Raw genomic sequence first — 20,945 nt, forward strand, 5'->3', positions numbered from 1 at the left:
ACAGTACCACAGGCACAAAGTATTTGGTTCTTGAAGTTAAAAACCCCAAATAACTTTTCCTCTGAAAATGTAGTGTACCTTTCATATAAGACCACTGCAGGCAGACCTTGAATATGCTGTCCTGGGTTTGATAAAATGGGTGAGTTATTTGGAATTGTGCTTTAAAATTTGAATAATTTTCTTCAGAAACATGTATGGACCGGTATAATAGTGACTATACCACTTATTGTGAATTTTTGCTTTTTTTTATTTATTTATGATAGTTACAGAGAGAGAGAGAGAGAGAGGCAGAGACACAGGCAGAGGGAGAAGCAGGCTCCATGCACCGGGAGCCCGATGTGGGATTCGATCCCGGGTCTCCAGTATCACGCCCTGGGCCAAAGGCAGGCGCCAAACCGCTGCGCCACCCAGGGATCCCTTATTGTGAATTTTTGATACATACACTTAATTTTGTTGGTGGCAAAAAAGATGCATTTTGAGTTACTCTAGCTAGATAGTTCTAGAAGAATAGAGTAGGTGCTTCAAATTACTAGTTCCAGGGATCCCTGGGTGGTGCAGCAGTTTAGCGCCTGCCTTTGGCCCAGGGTGCGATCCTGGAGTCCTGGGATCGAATCCCACGTCGGGCTCCCGTGCATGGAGCCTGCTTCTCCCTCTGCTTATGTCTCTGCCCCCCCCCCCCCGTGTGACTATCATAAATAAATTAAAAAAAAAACAAATTACTAGTTCCATTAAATTTAAGTATTTATTGACTAACCTGTTATGTCATACAAATCAAACTGACAAACCTATTTATATACTGGCATGTAACAATGCACAATACTTTAAACAAAACAGCATTTGTTTAGAAGAATTATACATATGGAAGCCTTCCTAATAAAACTTGTCCCTCCATACTGTGAATTAATGCAGTTTCACTGTTGTGACATAAGAATGATTTCATTAACAATCTTCCCAGGAACAGAAGAAAATCAGCCGCGAGCTGCAACAGTGCCACTACATTAACACCTCTGTATTTGCGACCAGAAGACAAACAGCTGAACTAAAGGCAGGTGTTTGGGAACCTTGGCAAAAATTCTGACTATACTATATTCACAGGTGTTAATTAATTCTGCAGATTCCTGCACTGGACAGAAATTTCCCTTAGAGATCTCCTTATCCATTCCTCAGCCTTTATAAATTACTTGCCACAGGACCTCAGAATGTCATGTCGGAATTAAGAGGAAGTACACATTTTCTAGTGCACATGTGTTGGGGACTGAGGCTTGGGGAACCGAAGGGCATGGGAGTTTAAGAAAAGACGTCACCTGATTCTTACTCTAGGACTCTGTGCTACTTTAGCTCTGTTCCTTGCTTATCCTACATTGAGAAAAATGTTTTAATTGATTAACTAAATAAACTTCAATAAAGCTCTTGATATTTTTTTCAACCTTAGGTACAGGGGGTTGAATTAATTACCCTCCAACCACCACACAATCAACAGCATCATGCAAATCATTTGCATATTTATTTCCCCCTTTTATCAACATTCCTCACTCTCTTGGTGATCAACCAACATCCCCATAGCCATTGTGGGTTTTTAAAGAAATCTTTATTATTGAAATATAATTGACATATCATGGAGCACAACATAGTCTCTCGACAACTGTATACAATATGCAATGCTCACCATAGTAAGTGTGGTTACCATCCGCTGGCCAGGAGCAAACCTCATCTATCCAGAGGAGATGTTGCATCTATCTGAAGCAACAAGTGGCTCTCCCAAGTTGGATGGTGTACAGAGACCTGTGGATGGCTGAATTGCCTTCTCTTCCCAAAATATGGGGCAGACATATGGGTGGAAGGTAGGCAAGGCAGGTGTCAGTGGGGTTTCTATTTTCAGCCAGTTTATACAAGCCTTGGTTCTAGAACCTTCCCTGCTCTCCCGGCTAGGAGACACCCACCTGTTTTCAATACCTGTCCCGGAGGAGGAAGAAGGGCATTGCTCCTGAACTTGGAGTCTCAGATGGAAAAGTGGGCATGGGTCTGAGTGGGTACAAGAGGCTTCTTAGGTGTCAGCCCAGTAGGATGGGAAGTGATACTGTGAAGCCACTAAAAGTATGGGGTCTGGAGGCATGCTGCATGGTTCTCAATTCCTCCATTTTACTAGCTGGGTGATGTGCACAAGTCACTTAACTTCTCTGGGTCTCAGCTCCCTCACTTGTAAGAACTAGAAAGTACTGGTACCTATTCATGGGATAGTGGTAAAAATTAGAGAATTAGTATATGTTCCGTGCTCTCAACGGCGTATGGTACACAGTAAGTGCTCAATAAATGATACTGAAGATACAGACACAAAACTTTTTTTAGGGGCTGAGTGGGGGCTGTTTCCTTCCTTCCCCCACCTTCAGTTCCTCCTGATTCCTCCTCTTGGACAGTCGTCTCAGCCTCTAACACAAAACCGGGGAAATTTAGAGGGCAAACTTAGAATCTTCCTGCCTTAACTTTCTAGCCGCTCAGTTCTGGGTTTTTCCACGCTCTCCACCCTCCTGCCAGGTCTTCCTGGGGTGCAGAACGAGATGGCTCTCCTTAGTGTGACAGTCCAATTTCTCATTTTCCAAAGCCTCTCCACTGTGAGTTTCCTCTGCTGGGAGCCACCAACTCTTAGGTCAGCATTGCCCATCTTCCACCCTGCCGCTCTTCCATCAGGCACTCCCTGCTCTTCAAACCATTACTGCGTGCACAGGCTTCTCTCTGGGAAGTGCCCCAGTGGACTGATTTGACTGGAGTGCAGTTAGTAGCAGGGCAAGTGTCCCTGACGGCACAGTGCCTGATGAATGCCTGACACTGTAAATAAATGCAACGTTGTAGATCCCCCGGGCAGCCGGCAAAGGCCACTGAGACAGAGCTTTAGAGTCCAAATGGGAGTCACAGAACAGAAGTTAAAAGGAGGGACAGAGTAGGGTGTCCCCCCCCAACAAACAACCCGGAAGCTTGAGAACCACTTTACATTAGAGTAACGTAGCAGCGGCTCAGTAATGACAGGACCTCAGGCAATGGAGAGCTATTTCCAACTCTGCTGTTCTAAGTCGTTGCTCCTGCAGAGGCTTCAGCTAAGTGAGCCAAGATGAAATCAGCCAATTGCTCCCTTTTAAGCCACATCAGCCCCAACCATCAACCAGGATGGGAACTCACTCCTAAAAATGCTGATTCACAAAGGAAAAAAAATGACCTCATAGCACAAGCTTATTTAAATAAAACTAACTAGAACTGGGAACAGTTATGTTGGATCAGATGTGTGGAGGGGTCTGACATCCCTGTCCAGGTCATTTGGTGATTCGGTTCAACACAACACTCACTGTGAGTCAGTCTGCGTCAGGCACTGCATTCTGGTACCATGGAGATAATAAAGATGACTAAGATTTGATCTCTGGCTTTAAAGAGTCCAGAAAATGCTTAGGGTACTTATCATTTCTTCTTCAACCTATAAATTATGGCCCTGAGAATAAAGCAGAGCTGTGCCTGGGGTATCAAGAGTGTGTGAGGCCCCCGTGATGGCCGGGGTCCTGGTTCCTCCCATTTGGTTCCATGGGTACCACCTCTGGGGCAGAAAGGGGGAAATGGTCTTCTACTGTCTTTCCTTTCTCTTCTGCAGTGGTCCTCTCCCCTCTATCCACTGCAAGGAGGAGACTTTACCACTGGCCCGCGACATCCTCAGTACAAACCACACATAGAGAGGACGGTCATGAAAAGAGCTGGTCCCATTGCGTGCCTGGTGTCTTGGGCCTGGCCAGTTCCTGTGCAGGACAGGCTGTCACATAGCTTGACTTTCATCTGGGTTATGAGATGATGCTGAAAAATCTTCATAAACTACTAAGGGCAATTTTCATGTAGGAGGAGGACACCTGTCGATCAGTCATGTTGCCTCCCCCGGGTTATCAGAAGGTCCTTTGCCCTTCAGCAACCACTGCTGAGGCCCTGCCCTTCTGGGGGCACTAGCTCACGTCCAACCCATGACCAAAACTAAGCTACTGCTCTCTCTGGTCACTGGGACTCCAACCCAACGCACAGCCCCATTTCTTCTGGTTAACCGGCACGGCTGCCCTGTATGTACTCGATGACCAGGAGTCCCACCTGCCTTTCTCCTTAAGAGGAGATCTTCCTCCCACTCTGGCTCCCAGAGAGGCACCATTTCTCCATCAGCAAATGCTGATTATTGGTCTTCTCTCCTCCTGGTCAGTTTAGCTCCCTTTGTCGTAAAAGTGGCTCCTTTTGTGCCAAATTTAGCACCTAGCCTAAAAGCATGTTGATTGGTCCACACCATGTTTTGAAGACTTTTTGAAAAGATTAGGTAATTGTGATAAAGCCAGTTAGGAAAACAACTTGGTGGGATACCTGGGTGGCTCAGTGGTTAAGCGTCTGCCTTTGGTCCAGGGTGTGATCCTGGGGGTCCTGGGATCGAGTCCCACATCGGGCTCCCTGCATGGAGCCTGCTTCTCTCTCTCTCTCTTTTGAATAAATAAATAAAATCTTAAAAAAAAAGGAAAACAACTTGGCATTTTTTCATCAACTTAAAGATACGCTTACCAAAAGAGTCCAGCAATTCCCCTCAGATATTCACCCAAGAGAAACAAAAACTTCATTCACACAATGACTTGTACTCAAATGTACATAATTGATCATAATAGCCAAACTGTAAACAACCAAAAAGGCCCATCAACTGGGGCAAGGATGAAGCAGCTGTGAGCCATCCATATACCATGGGATACCATTCAGTAACAAGGAAGGAACCACCAAACACCCAACTACAAGGAAGACTCTCAAGGGCAATATGCTTAAGCAGAATCCAAACACAAAAATTATGTGCTGTATGATTTCATTCATAAGAAATTTTATAAAAGACAGAAAGCATATCATTGCTTACCAGAGACGGTGTGAGGACCTAGACTGCAAGGGAGTACAAGGGGTCTTTCTGGTGATGGCAGTGTTTTATATCTCTATTTAGGTAGTAGTTACACAACTGTAAACCTTTGTCAACTCTCATCACCTAAAGTGGATTAATTTTATTGTATGTTAGATTCATTTCCTATTGTTCTGTAACAAATCACTGCATACTCATTGTCTTAAATGCCACACGAATGTATTATCTTGCAGTCCTGCAGGTCAGAAGTCCGAAATGGACCTCACTGCCCGAGAAGCAAGGTTTCAGCAGGTCTGCCTTCTTTATGGAGACTCCTTCTTTATGGAATGGTTCCTTACTTTGTCTAGCTTCCTGAAGCTTCCCACATTCCTTGACTCATGGCCCCCTTCCTCTATCTTTAAAGCAAGTAAATCAAACTGAGTCTGCCCACACTGTGACTTCTCTGATTCTCTCTTCCCCCACTCCATCTTCTGCTTTTTTTTTTTTTTTTTTGGTTTATTTATTTATTCATTCAGAGAGAGCGAAGAGACAGGCAGAGACACAGGCAGAGGGAGAAGCAGGCTCCATGCAGGGAGCCCGATGCGGGACTCGATCCTGAGTCTCCAGGATCACACCCCGGGCTGCAGGCAGCGCTAAACCGCTGCGTCACTGGGGCTGCCCCATCTTCTGCTTTTAAAGGCCCTTGTGATTAGATTGAGCCCACTGGAAAAATGCAGGATAATCTTCCTATTTGAGGGTCAGCTGATTAGCAACCTTAATTTCATCTGCAACCTTAATTAGCCTTTGCCATAGAACCTGTTACATTCATGGGTTCTGAGGGTTAGGGTGTGGACATCTTTGGGGACCATCATTCTGCCTACCATGCATGTAAATTATACCTCTATAAAAATAAATTTTAAAAAATGACAGATTAAAAATTGGAGGGGATCCCTGGGTGGCGCAGCGGTTTGGTGCCTGCCTTTGGCCCAGGGCGCGATCCTGGACACCCGGGATCAAATCCCATGTCGGGCTCCCGGTGCATGGAGCCTGCTTCTTCCTCTGCCTATGTCTCTGCCTCTCTCTCTCTCTCTCTCTCTCTGTGTGACTATCATAAATTAAAAATAAATAAATAAATAAAAATTGGAAAGACTTCCTATAACTATCCAGGAGTCTGTTTTCTTCCAGTAAATCTGGCCACACCAGATGTCAATAGTTGCATAGCTAACTCTGTTGCAGCTCAGTAGCTGCCGACCCTTATCCGACCACATCGACTCTCATTTGCTTCAGGTCCCTTTCTGGTCGCTTCATTCTTACACATCACCTGCCTGGGCACTGTGATATTTAAATTGGTCACCTCAGTCTTAAACTGTTGATTCAAATGAAACCAGGACTCTGACTTTTTGCAACCCATCTTCCCTTCTTGCCTGTTTTCCCCAGCCTTCCACCTAACCCATCAGGCTGATGGGTTCCCTCTAACTAAATTGTAACACCATCTGTATGTTAAAGAACGTATGGAATTCAAAGAGGCCCAGGCAGGCTGAACTCCCAAATATCTGAGAAAGGGGTGCTTTGAACCCATTGACTGAAACAAGAAAGATGAGAAGCAAAGCTTGATTTCAAGGTTCTTCTTTGTTATCCAAGACCAGAAGTTTCCCACTTAGCTTAGAAGCTTCTCTAGCTTCTAACATAGGGCCAGTCACAGAGTAGATGCCCCCTAAATGTTTGCTACACCCACAGTGCAGTGTTACATCTCATGAAGTAATTTAAATGAAGGCTCGATCTGTTAATTTAGCAGTAATGAGGATCCACTTCTAGGATCCACTTCTTTGTGGGATAATTTAGACTTAAGAAAAAATATATTGGTTCCATGACCTTTAATCAATTTCCCAACCCTTGCCAGTCACCTCATTAAGATATGCTTCCAGTTGTTGAAAAGACTAGGTAAAGGAATGTACAAATGGCTGAGACAGCTCATCTCTTCATAACTGAATCACACAACCAGCAAGAGCATCTTCTTATTAATAGACAGTTCATTTGATTCACATCTATGGTAACCAGCCCACTCTGCCCTGCCCACATTTTCTTTTGCCATATTTTGCCTCCTTTAGTTTTGCCAAATTAGAGCCTGGTCCCCGCCACCTCCCTGCACACAGTTCTCAGGCTATTTTCCAACCTCTTTGCAGGTATCCTGCTCAAGCTTCATGACCGCCATTTGTCTTATAAGTTATACAGTGTGATGAGCAGCACAGCCAAAGAGCTCACTGAGGGGTGAGCATGAGAGTGAGGAACAGTGGACAATATAATTCCTTGTCATCAAGTGGAGATATGTTCTAATGTTACATAAAAGATCCTGCAGTTCCTAAAGAAGAAGCGCTTCCCAAACTTGAGAGGGATCCCTTCAGGAATTACTTACTTGCATAATTAGATTCCCCCCGCCATGCTGTCAACCTCAAATTCTGTCCTATTTAATCATTCTTTTTTCTATGGCTCCATTCGAGGCATCAATTGTGCATCTTATGGAATTAATTATATAGGTATCCTCTGTGTGGTCCAGTTGCGCTGAATGGACACATTTGCTAAGATGCCACACTCTTGGTCTTTCATGGGGATTGCCTTGGGACCCTCTAAAAGCAGTTCAGAGCAAATCCAAACTCGATTTTGACAGACACAGCTATGTAAAATATAGATACTAATTTAGCCTATAAGAGAACAGGAACTTCCAGGTCATTCGGCATCAATGCCTCTGATGTAAAAATTAAAGTTTGGTTTACTTCTTATAAACAAAGGAATACTGCACTTGTTCAGAAACAGATGGGCAGCTCTACAATCTTTCATCTAACCATCTGGGCAAGTGGAGGGAGCACACCTTTTGGGGACCTCACTATGCATACGGAAGAAAAGTGATGTCCAGGTTCTCTAGCTTATACCCTAAGATATCAGGGAAGCCTCTATCTCTCCACAACACTGAATATCGCTTGCCCTCTAAGCCAGTTCAGTACTAGTGGTGGAAATCTGGGAGTGGTCACATCTTCAAATAAGGAACATTTTAGAAGATTACAATCTTTATGTCCCTCCATTTGAAGTTAATTTAGAAGTACTATAATTAGTTATCAAGACTTGGTAATGATGCTAATTGTAAGCTTTGGATAAAGGATCTAATTAGGTTAATGACGAATTCAGCCCAGCAAGGGTATTTTCAGAACAGTTCTTTTCAAGGAAACACACACACACACACACACACACACACACACACACACATGCATTGTGTCACATTCAGAATATACAAATGTTTAGAGAAATGAGATAGGCAGTTCTTATGGAATCATAAGGATATATCCTAAGACCTTATTTAAGAGAGAAAAAAGATCAATGTTTCAGAGTTAAGTTTGCAGTAGGGTCTAACAAGAAAATGATTAGAAAAAATTCTTAATTTTCAATGCCTTCAAAGTGTAGGTGGGTAAAGGTGTGCTTCTGATGACTAAAAGGTCCTCCGTTTGCTAAAACCACCGTTAGTGGTGCCATGAAATGAACTGCGACTCCCCAAAATTTGTATGTTAAATTTCTAATACCCAATGTGACTATATCTGGAGATAAGGTTTCTAGGAAGTAATTGAGGTCATAAAGATGGGGCCCTAATCAAACTTAAGAAAAAAAAACAGATCTCTGTTTCTTTGTCACGTTGATGACACAGCAAGAAGATGGCCAGGAAGACAGCCCTCAATCAGAAACCAAATCAACTGCCGCCTTGATCTTAGACTTCCCAACCTTGAGAACTGTGAGAAAATACACTTCTGTTGTTTAAGCCACGCAGTTGGTGGTATTTTGCTATGGTAGCCCGAGCAGACCTACACAGGTGGGGTATGTAAGTTTAGAGCTAGAAGCTGGGCAGAGCTGAATTTCTCTGCATAAGCAAGGAGAGTGGGGAGGCATTGCAGTTAGGTTCCCGAAGGAGAGAGACCAGCCAGTGAAGCCGCGTGCTGTGGGGGACGGGGAGAGGGAAGATGTAATGTAGTCTTTGAAAGGAACCCAAATACCAAACAAAGACTGATGAAGTTGTGGGCTATAAAACATGTGATGTAAAAACTTCTTCTTTTATGACATTTTCAGCAAGGTAGTTTTTATTTTATTTTTAAGATAATATTTATTTATTCATGAGAGACACAAAGAGATAGGCAGAGACATAGGCAGAGGGAGAAGCAGGCTCCCTGCGGGGAGCATGACCCGGGACTCAATCCCAGGACCCTGGGATCATGACCCAAGCTGAAGGCAGACGCTCAACCACGGAGCCACCCGGATGCCCCAGCAAGGTAGTTTTTAAGTGACTGAATTCTGGGTTTCAGTGGTTTTCTCTATGGCAAAGGATGGAGGCATAAGTCTTGTGATGCATGCCAAAGGGCTGTGACAGCTTTATTCAGAGAGGGGAGGGGACCAGTAGTTGCCATACGGGCTGTATATGCACACTGCAGAGACCACCAAGGTCTCCCTTTCTGGCTCCAAACAACCCTGTGGGCTGCTCTTTGAGAGCGTTTCTTAGCTTTGTCATGTCTGGAGGACATTCTGAAGAAATGAGGATCAGAAGACTGGTTCTAATTTCTAATCTATTTTCTTTGTCACTTTGGGAAATGATAAACTTTCCATGCAACAGGTTCACCATTCAAAAAACATGGGAATAATACTTACTGCTGCTTTTGTTAACATAATTATAATAAATAAGCTGATAGATATAAAAATGCCTTTCAAAAAAGACATTACTAATTTTGTTTTCTCCTTTTTATTTTGAAGTAACTAGGATCACAGACACTTGCAAGATAATACACAGAGATCCCATGTACTCTTCATCCAGTTTTTCTCAATGGTTAGAAATGAGTAGATCTTAAATAACTATATATCAAAAGTAGAAAACTGACAGTGTGATCATGTGTGTGTACAGTTCTATGTCATTTCATCCTACATGCGGATTTATGCAACCACCTCCATAATCAAGACAGACACTATTCCGGGGCACCTCGGCTTAGTGGTTGAGCATCTGCCTTCGGCTCAGGTGGTGATCCCCAGGTCCTAGGATGGAGTCCCGCATCGGGCTCCCTTCAGGGGGCCTGTGTCTCCCTCTGTGTCTCTGCCTCTCTCTCTCTCTTTCTCTCTCTGTGTCTCTCATGAATAAATAAAATCTTTAAACAAACAGGCCAGCCCAGGGGTCTCAGTGGTTTAGCACCGCCTTCGGCCCAGGGCGTGACCCCAGGGTCCTGGGATCAAGTCCTGCATCGGGCTCCCTTCAGGGAGCCTGCTTCTCCCTCTGCCTGGGTCTCTGCCTCTCTGTGTGTCTCTCATGAAAAAATAAATAAAATCTTAAAAAAAAAAAAAAAAAAAGACACCATTCCATCAACTCAAAGATCTCCCAGGGGCCAGCCCACTGTAGTCACACTTGCTCCCCTTCTCTTCATCCCCCAACCTCTGCTAACCATTAAGTTTTTCTCCAGTTTGATATTTGTCATTTCCAGAATACGATGTACATATACCTTTTGAGATTGGCTTTTTCACTCAGCAAAATGTGCTTGAGGCCTATTCAAGCTGTTGTATCAAATTCCTTTTGTTGATGAGTAATAGCATTCTGTGGTACCCTAAGACATTTTAGTTGTTTCTGGTTTGGAGCTATTGCAAAATAGATGTTATGAATAGTTATGTGTAAATTTTTGTGTAGAGATAAATTTTCATTTTTCTGGGTGATGGTAAGTGCCTAGGAGTGCAATTGTGGGTCATATGTTAGGTGCATTTAAGTTTTTTTTTTTTTTTAAGAAATTGCCAAACTATTTTCCAGAATGGCTGAAGTATTTTGCAGCCAGCAATGTATGAGACATGTGGTTTCTTTGCATTCTAATCAGTATTTGGTATTGCCATTAATTTGTTAAATAAATTTTGTATACTATCAATTGTTTTCACTATTGGTTCTTAAGGCAAGCCTTAATGTCAATAGCTCTTGGAGTAGGCATCTCTATCTATAGTAATTGAAGCTAATTTTCTGGTTTTATTTATTGTAAAATAGGTACTTTTATCTCTACTGGAGATCAAGTTCCCCAGGATTCATGGAAGATCCAATTCAGTGATTAGGCTGGGATTCACATTTGCTTTGGGAAGGACCCAGGGGTCTAGCCAGCTATAATCTGAGATGAGGATGTCTGGTCTGCTGAAATGCTGCAGAGGATTCACAGTGGCTAGGGCTCTCTAGAATGTTGAAACTTATTTTCTGTAACTGACATGTAAAGGCTATACTCGCCCAAACTCTACTCACCCTCATATGGACCCAGATTCTCCTCCCTGGCACACATTATTGTATGCTAAGTGCCTTATCCTAATTAAGGCCTTAAGATACCTGGTCTATAATGTCACATTGATAATCATGACTTTCTAACAGCAGATGGCATCCCTGAGGATTGTATCTTGCATAGAAAACTCTCCCCACCATCTTTGAAGAACAATTAAACCACCAAAGCTCTTTGGTGCAGTAGAAACTGAAGCTGTGTACTTTGAGCTAATTTCTCTTAGACTGTATGTGGGGTTTTGGGGTCTGGGTGCTGAAATTTTGAGTTCGTTGACAGGTCATGCCAGCCATCTAAGGTAGAATTCCCTTGGCTCCTGCCATTTCCTGAGCCTGGTTCTCTAGCCTTAAATGGCCATTCTGTGAGCCACTTAATAGCCTTCTAATGAATGCTTGTTCTGGTTAAGTAAGCTAGAATTGCTTTCCATTATTTGCATCCAAAACCTAATACCAGGCTTAGGACCATACTAAATTTTAGATTATGAACCACATGAACATTTCTAAAAGATTTTCCCAGGGATGGCTAGTTGTCTCCCAATATCTACTCTATCTGATCTGTGTTCTCTTTGCTGCTTGGTATAGAAGACAAAATTTCCAAGACTCCCATGCAGCTAGGGTATGGTCATGTGCTGAAGTTCTGGCTAATGAGATTTAAGTGGATTTGTGTGGGACTTCCAGGGAGATTTTTAACAGCAGTGCATGTACACCCTTATATATCCTTCCTGCTTTGTCCTGCCTAGAACGTGGACCTACTGGTTGAAATGTGCTAAGAATGGTGGATAAAAGGAATTTTGAGATAAAAGGAATTGGGCTTTTCATGGGTGGAAGTACCATTCCAGCATTGGACAGCCCCCATCCAGGCTTCTTTTAATATAAAATAAGCTTGTACCTTGTTCATGTCTCTGTTAATTAGTTTTTTTTCCTCTTATATCCCTAATTTTTTTTTTCCCTCAGTCAACCCTAATCTTAGCTAATAGATAGTAAGGAATGGAATGTGGGATTCTGGGAGAACCTCATATCCAATGGTTTCCTAGGATTCATGAGAAAGAATGTGTTGACTTCCAACTTCTATGTCCATATCTACTTAAAAATAAAGGTTGCTATTAGCTCTGATACTAGGTGTAGTTACTTAATATGCTAATACGTTTTGCTAACAATTGGTTTCATTTATAATCTTATTTCATTTTCTGCATTTAAAAGCATTATTCTGAGTGGATGTGTGTAGGCTTCACCTGGCTGGCCAGGGGATGGATGAGAAGCCCAGTGCTACAGGGCCACCCAACAGCATCAGCAGCATACACACTTGCCATTCTTCATGCACAAATGTGAGCAGGGAAACTGCCATATTTTTAAAGGTCATATCTCTATTTTTAGACTGTGTAAGATCAATGTGCCCGGCACAACGTCTGGACATAGAAAGCTCTCAACAAGTGACTGATGTCCCTCCCTTTCTGAGGAGCTAGAATGGAAGTGGGAAGGCCTGAGCACCAAGGTAATTGGCTTCATGCACAATAGAAGTAGCTCCTCTGAGTTCATCATGCATACCTCCACACCTCGAAGATCAGAGTGAGAATGCTGAAAAGCACTTCCCAGATCTGTGCAGAACTGGCAGGGGATGAGATGGGTGCAGGTGGGGGAGCTACATGCACCCTAGCTGACAAACATGTTTCCCCAGGTGATGCACTTAACATGAAGGGAGCAGCAGGAGGGCAGGGGTGGGAGAGCTTGTGGCTCCACCTAAGAATGTGAGGCTTCCAAAACCCATGAACAATAAAACACATGCACTAAAAAAATAGCTGCATACCTAAACTAGAAGCATGCCTCATATCCATTTCCTAAGTCCTTAAATAAAGAAAGACTTTGTCATTATTATTTTGGGGGCTGATGTAGCTTATTAATGCTTGGGGAAGAGTGAAGGAAATCTGAGCCCAAGAGTCATTTTGTTGAAATCAAATGTCAGATTGATCCTAACATGGACAAATTAAGAAATAATGCTGGTGCACATTGATGTCCCCAGTTGATTCCCCTTGCAATGTCTTACTCAGATACTTGAACATAAAGTCTTCAGTGCTGAGACATTCGGTGAAGTATGACACAGGTGGGTGGCGGGGTTTGAGGCCACTTGGCTGGGCTGGTAAGTGGGACCCAGTGGTCACTGTAGCCCTCCCCTGCTCCCCTGGAGTGGGTGCAGAATGCTTGGCATGCCTTGCAAGCTCTGTTCCTGCACCCTGCCCCTTCTTATTCACCCCCACAACCTTTGAATGGTAAGCACACAGCTGGGAGAAGATAGTTAGGAAAAGGGGAGTAAGGTCTTATTATTCTAGTTCCTTCCTCCTATCCTTACCTCAGTGTCAGCCCCATCTGTGGAAAGAAAAGACTGCACTTAATGGCCATGTATATCAGGCACTGTGTAACCACTTTTGTGCACAGTCCTCCAGTGCAGCAGGACTATGAGGTATCATGCCTGTTTTACAGACAGGGAAACTGAGGACCAGACAGCCCACATAACTGTCCTGAAGGTAACGGGCTGGCAGGGCCAGCTTGGAACGAGGGCATGTCTTACACCTAATCCCGCGCCAGTAACCACTCTGCTCGCTGCTGGTGTTGATGTCCACACCTTACTGCCAGGACAGAAATGGCTCTGCCGCTGTCCCTGCGACCCACGGGGCTGGTGGGCAGTGCTGCCAGCAGGCTAGGGCAGTCAGGTTCTTGTTCTTCCTACCTGGTGAGAGTGGCCCCGCGGCCCTTAAGGTGGGTCTTTGTATAGTATGTGCCCTTAGACTCTTAATTCACCCAATAAATATATGAATGGAAGATGTGGATTCATTGGGTTCCAGGTAATCCAGGCTTTACGGTGTTATTTTTTTCCTTGAATCTCTCTCATTATCTTAGTTTTTTCCTGTTTTTTCTTTCTTCTGACTCCTCTGATCTCTTCACCCTCTCGTGAGGTTTACCTTCTGACGTTCTCCTTGTTTCCCTGTAGCTCTGAGCTCTCGCTGGGCTGTGCTGACGGCCTGGGTATCTGACTCAGAGGAAACTGCAGCACGTGGAGCTACCATGTTTTGAGCACTAATCAGACATGTGTTCCAACACGCCTGTCACACTTAAGCCCCACCATGATGCCGGTCAGAAAATGGGGTGGGAGGCGACTGAAAACTAGGCCAAGCTCCCACCCAGACTGGGGCGGCGGGGACTGCAGAGCAGCACTCACTGCCCCCCCTCCTTGGCCCCAGCGCTTTGGAAGGGACTGGCTCTGCTTGCTTCTTGGACCCCCAGCCGCTGGGCCTGGGCCGGCCTGTGCACGGCGTCGCACACCTCGGGACCGAGGGGAGCAGGACATCTTGGGTGTTGGAATCTCGGGAATATGTAAGCTTTTAAGCTGAAGGGGGTCGGGGAGACCTGGGCTTCGGGGTGCCCCCACTCGGGCAGTGTGCGGGGGGGGATGGAGGCCAGGAAGCGGGTCCCACGGGCTGGGATGAGGCGGTGTGAATTGGAAGGACAGGATGGCACTGGAGGGCTTAGGGGAGTGGACGCCGTGACCCCAGGGCAGCTGTCAGCCCCGAGGGGAAGTGCTATGGGCAGCCACCGGTCTCGAGAGGAGGAAGGCTGAAGGAAGCCGCTCCTCCCCGCTGTCTCCTCCCTCACCGGGATCCCAGGGCAGGTGGCGGCAGTGGCCAGCAGGAAAGGTGACGACAGTCAAACTGCCTCCTCCTAGGGCCTCGTCAGAGAGGGCGACGTAGCGTGATGTTGGGCACCTTAGGATGCTGGTGATGGTCTGTGAAGGTAAAGCGCCATCATGGTCCGAGGCCAGCACAGAAACGAGGCCTGGGCAGGCTGAGCCATCCCCGTCCATCAGCAAACCCTGGCCACAGCCCACAGGTTAACTCAGGAGTTCTGGCAGCCATCCAAACTCCCTTCCTGGCTTTGCCTAATTCTGTAAGGATCATTCCAGATCTTTCCCTCCCTTAGTGATGCCTCATGATCTCCTTTGTGTAAGAAGCTTGTCTGGAGTCAGAATTCAAGTCTCTCGGCACTAGGCGCAAGGCTTCATGCACTGACTGCTGTGCCACAGAAGCCGATAGGCAACGCCACAAACACCTTCTTCTCTGCATCACTTACCATTTGACTTGCTTGCAGTGTGGATGCCAGTTCTGGATTCTTTCCCTCTAGCACAAATCCTGTTACTGGTGTGAGAAGGGTCAGTACCCGGCTCTGAGTCACTTCATAATGCTCCCCAATTCCTCCCCTGCTGGATGAAAACTCCACGGGCTGTGCTGGTTGTCCTGCCCAGAGGCCTCTTGAATGAAACAGGATGGGGGTCCAGGACCCAGGACTCTCAGTTGTCAGTGGGCTGTGACATCATTTATACAATGCAGAATTTCAGAGGAAAAGAGAAACCTTTTCACTTTTTTAGAAGCTGCACGGAAAGAGGATGGACTTAACAGCCCTCGTCTACCTTAAGTAAAGTAAAAAGATGTGGCATTGAGAAGAAGACATAGCAAGATGTCAAATAACTTTTTAAGTCATTCTAAGCCACATGAGCAGGAAAGTCCTTTAGCTAGGATGAAACCAACAATATGGAAGGCTAAAGCCCCACTGAATAAGTCAACCATGACAGCCAGGCTCACTCTTCTCTTTGCTTCCAGTTACAGCCTTCCTTATACATACACGATGAAGTCCCAGGGGCTTCCCAGATCAGATCGCCCCCCTGGGAGAGGTAGGAAACTGGAGTCTCAAACTTTGCTGCAGAGAACCAGCTTTAAATGGCTTTAAAAACATGCAGGTTGCCTGAGTGGCTCAGTGGTTGAGTGTCTGCCTTCCACTCAGGGCATGATCCTGGAGTCCTGGGATCGAGTCCCACATTGGGCTCCCTGCATAGAGCCTGCTTCTCCCTCTGCCTGTGTCTCTGTGTTGCTCATGAATGAATGAATGAATGAATGAATAGGTAAATAAGTAAATAAATAAATAATCTTTATTTTTATTTATTTATTTATTTATTTATTTATTTATTTATTTTTAAATTTTTTTTTTCAATTTTCATTTATTTATGATAGAGAGAGAGAGAGAGAGAGGCAGAGACATAGGCAGAGGGATAAGCAGGCTCCATGCACCGGGATGCCCGATGTGGGATTCGATCCCAGGTCTCCAGGATCGCGCCCTGGGCCAAAGGCAGGCGCCAAACCGCTGCGCCACCCAGGGATCCCAATAAATAATCTTTAAAAAAAATCCATGCTGAGTCCTCAACCCAGATAACCAGATTCGATTGACCAGGGGCAGACCCCAAGCATGTGTATTTTCAGGAGGTAAGGGAAGTGGTAAGCTTTTTTAAAAAACTATTTATTTAAAAAGTATAACTTCTGTATAGTGACATACACAAATTTTAAGTATCCAGCTCAATGAATTTTTATAAATGAATACCCTCAAAACACCCTCCCCCTCATGAACATACAAAACATGATAACCCCCTAGAAGCCTCAAGAGAGGATTTTTAAAACTAACTTCTTTTATTTTGAAATAACTAAAACTCTTCAAGTTGCAAGAGTATAACAATGAACTTGGCAAGGGTATTTAAAAATCCCCCCTTATTGATTTTAATATCTAGACAGGCTTGTTTGCAATAATTGTTGCTTTTGCCACATTTCTGGCCATGGAAAGCCTTCAATAAGGCATGGGCATAAGGTTTTAATATTCCCTTACTGATTTCTTAACCAGGTCATTATTCCTCAAGGTTCCTTTAACATATAAATTAATATCAGCCTCAGACACACTTTATTCTGTTATACTGTTATTGGTATTTTGGTAACTTTTTATGTACTGTTTATGATTCACAGCCTCAGCTCTTTCTAGTGACATATGGATGAGGCGGCCCTTTTTGCTGTAAAAAAGGATACCCTATGTGTGCTTGAGAGAACTAGAGGTGGAATTACACTCATTTTTTTTTTGGGGGGGGGCGGTCAGCCACCGGTTGATAAGTCCAGAGACAAAATCCAGAGCCTGCCACAGCTTGAGGGTAGGGATGTGTGAAGCAGGAATCTGAGGAACTAAATACCTAGTGAGGAAAAACAAAAACAAAAACAAAAACAAAAACAAAAGCAATCACACCCAGCCTGGTGGAAATGTGCAGACTGCAGAAGCCAATCCGATTTAGGAGCTTAGGAAGACCAGCAGGAGAAATTCTGACATGTGATGGGAAGGGCACCAGGAAGGAGAGGGTGAGCCCCAGGAGCCAAGGAGGCTGGCCTGGGGGGACTCGGGCTGCCCTGCAGCGGCCACAGCAACTGCAACCGCGTCCGCCCGGACGGGCTCCTGATTTTACTGTGTACAAAGGTTGCATCTGGACTAGGGCAGTCCCAGGAGCAATGCGGACTACAGCTGGACTTTGCCCAGGCTCGGCATCTCTCCTTTTTGTCTCCTTACAGTGTTCCTGAGAAGCTAAGTAGCATTTCCATTCAAAACAGCCAGCCCAGGGGGGCAGGAGCAAGTTCTGAGGGTGGCTGAGGTCCTTAGGGCCCAGACAAAGCAGGAGAATCACCTGTAGTTCCTCAGATGGTGGCCCAAAACCAGCCTTACGGCGGGCCTGAGTAACTGCCTGTGTGAGGGTATCTCCGGCCCTGAACTGACCAGAGTCTTAAAAAAAAGGAAAACCCATCACTTGAGCTTGGCATGTCCCACTCAAGTGTTTGGCAAAGAAACTTGGCCCTTTAGGCCAAGTAACCAATTCCTTATGTCTTCCTTGTTATTGTTATATACAATTTTGATTTGCAGTAACTTTTACGTTTATTTTTTTAAAGATAGATTTATTTATTTGGGAGAGAGAGAGTGCACGAGTTGGGGGAAGGGTAGAGGGAGAGGAAGAAGCAGACTCCTTGCTGAGCAGGGAGCCCAACTACAGGGTGGGGGTCAGGGGTGGGAGAGGCTGGATCTCAGGACTCTGAGTCATGACATGACCTGAAACCCAGAGTCAGATGCTTAACCAACTGAGCCACCCAGGCACCTCATTTTCTAGATTTATTAAAAGAGAGTGTGACAAACATGAATTTTGTAACTCAGTACGGTAAAACATGTAACAGTGTCTTCGAATACTAAAGTCTACGTCTTGTCTTTAATTTTAGCAACGAGTCAAATTCACTGAAGGTTGTTTCCTAACAAAACTAGGCTTTATAGTAAATTTGCTGTTCTAACCCAAAAGCAGAAAAAAAAAAAAAAAGTGATCCAAAAGTGAATTTTTGAAATCTAATTTTTCACCCCGACTATTCAATTAGATTTTAGGTTGAACAAAGAGTGAGTTTTTGAAGTCCACATGTGGTTCTAATTTACACAGAATTCATAATTTGCAAACTTCAACATGTTTGCTTGCGCGCGCTCTCTCTCTCTCTCTCTCTCTCTCTCTCTCTCACACACACACACACACACACACACACACACACCACCTTCTCTCCCCTTCCCCTTATATATCGAATTTGATGTCTGGGTTCTGTGAACCTCTCCCTGCATTTCACTGTTTGTGGGTAAAGCAACTGGAAGTTTTTGGCTTCTAAGCAGGACAATACTTCCTGCTCAGAAACATGAGACCTTTAAGTGTAGAGGTGGCAGGAACAAAAAGTCATAGAAGAAACCGAGGAGGGATCCTGGCAGCAAGGACAGCAGAATCACCTCCTCAGTTCTGCAGACACAGGGCCCATGCCAAGACAGGCTTCCTGCTGCTCTAATCCTGTTCTGAGCCGCCAGAGGAGGGGGGCTGGCGTGGGGGCGAGTTTTGGACGGCACCCAGAGGGGACGAGTCGAGGTTCTTGTGTGTGTCTGATGTGGATAATGGTCCTCAAAACAATAGTAAGTCATGTTGCCTCACATGCCGATTATGATCTGTGTCTTTCACGTCCATCTTGGTGGGGACCCCAGAGTTGATAGCACATAAAAAGCAAATGAAAGTGATCACTTTTTAAAAACAGCAAAATGCAATAATATTTCCTACAAGACCACTGGCACAGTCTTGCCTTATACAGATTTCTGTACTAGGGGGAAAAACTTAGATATGACAAAAGGGAAAAACTAGATTATGACAGTGTTGTTCTCAAACCAGCATTTACAAACAGGAAGGGGATAGAATGGAGGCTGAAGTAAAATAAGGTGACTGCCGGGCTCGTGTAAAGCCAGGCTCTTACCGTAATGCGGGATGATGGCCCAGGCCATGGCAGAGGCGTAGATGCCACCAATCATCCAGAACATGCAGAGCCAGCTCAGATGCTCACCACGCTTCTCTCGGGCCAGCACTTCAGCAAAGTAGGGGAACACAGTGGGAATGGCTCCCCCGATCCTGCCAAGAGGTACAGAGAACCCATGAAATCAAAGCCAGGACAGCTATGTGAGATGCACAGGGCAGAACCAAAGCAAGCTCTAACAACACATGCCCTCTATCTCAGCAGATCAAGGGATGTATATTCTCTATCATTTCATAACTTTAATATTATAATCTCTCTTTAATACAAGTTTCTCTCTCCAGAACCTGCAATTAAGTGATGTTACCAAAAGGTGGCAGTAGTGCCCTAGTCGTGTGGTTTATAGTGTTTTACCTTGCTTTAGAATCTGTTGGGTTTTCTGCTCAGTGTTGAATGTTCTACGTATTTGCAAAAATTACAGCATTGGGTACAATCTAGTAAATATTTTACTTTACACATTTTTAAGAAGAGATACCATGGTATGCCCTACTCATGACATGGTGACTCTGGTAAGAGCTTTAAACACTTGTGAGAGGCTGTCCGCAGTTGTGCTTCCTCTCTGCTACCCTGCAGCAGCTGGTCCTACAGCCCAATCTGGCTGCTGTGTTGATGGACACAGGCCCAACGGAGTTGCTTCTTAGACTGTTCTGGTTTCAACCCAGTAGATCTCATTGCTTCATGAGTACATGTGTATGCACACTGGTAGAATCAAATAAGGCGCTGCTGGTTTTGATACCGATAGAATGGAGCATGATGCCTTCTTCCAGTAGGGTAATTATGAGAGATGTTGATGAGTTCTGGAGAAATGACATGAACAGTGACTTTCATTCAGGTTAAGGGTTCTCCAGTGAGGGTCTATGGAATAAATATTTTGTTCATTCTAGGGAGCTGGGCCATAGATCTCATCCAAATTTCAAATAGGTCTTGATCCCCAAGTCTTAAAAACCACTGTCTCGAAAATTAGGAGAGTATGAGAAAACATTACTTACTATCATTCCAAACAGTATATGAATTCTTAAATATTTTTTGGAAAAATGTACAATATACATAAACTAGTTGCAGAGAAAACACTTTGCAATACAGTTTTAAAAATATGTGCCAATTCCTTTATGTTCAGATTTCTGTAAGGTAAATTGCTACTGACATTTCATATCAAGAAGTAAAATACGTATTTATCCAGTTAGCAATAACTGGCTTCGCAGAGGCTTTAATATGATAAAGAAGTATTGGCAGTGACCTTAGCAAATGAAATTTAGAGAAAGGCCTTTTCTGTAGCAAACTTGATGTACCAGTCGAATTGCAGGATTCATAATGTCATTTTGCATCAAATGATAGGTCAAAATATAGCACCACCTCATGCATTTGCCCCTGCTTAAAGTGATACAATGTTATTTATTGCTAGATATGTGCAGATCACCTAGGCCACTGCTTTTTTTTTTTTTTTTAGGCCATTGCTTTTTAATCTGCAGGCTATGAAATTCATCTAGTAGCTATAAACAGAATTTTAAAAATTAAACAGAGGTGGAAATAAGTACAACTC

The 20,945-nt window shown here is 44.3% G+C and overlaps 1 protein-coding gene across 1 annotated transcript in view; it reads right to left on the reverse strand.

Annotated features, from left to right (window-relative positions):
* Window positions 1-20,945, reverse strand: part of SV2C (synaptic vesicle glycoprotein 2C) — a 208,532-nt gene that overhangs the window by 71,407 nt on the left and 116,180 nt on the right. Inside the window, exon 4 of the mRNA XM_072794651.1 lies at window positions 19,352-19,503. Within this exon, the coding sequence (XP_072650752.1) occupies window positions 19,352-19,503 (152 nt within the window). The remainder of the gene's footprint in view (window positions 1-19,351; window positions 19,504-20,945) is intronic.

This window comes from Canis lupus, chromosome 2 (assembly GCF_048164855.1).
Source record: "Canis lupus baileyi chromosome 2, mCanLup2.hap1, whole genome shotgun sequence".
Taxonomy (NCBI): Eukaryota; Metazoa; Chordata; class Mammalia; order Carnivora; family Canidae; genus Canis; species Canis lupus.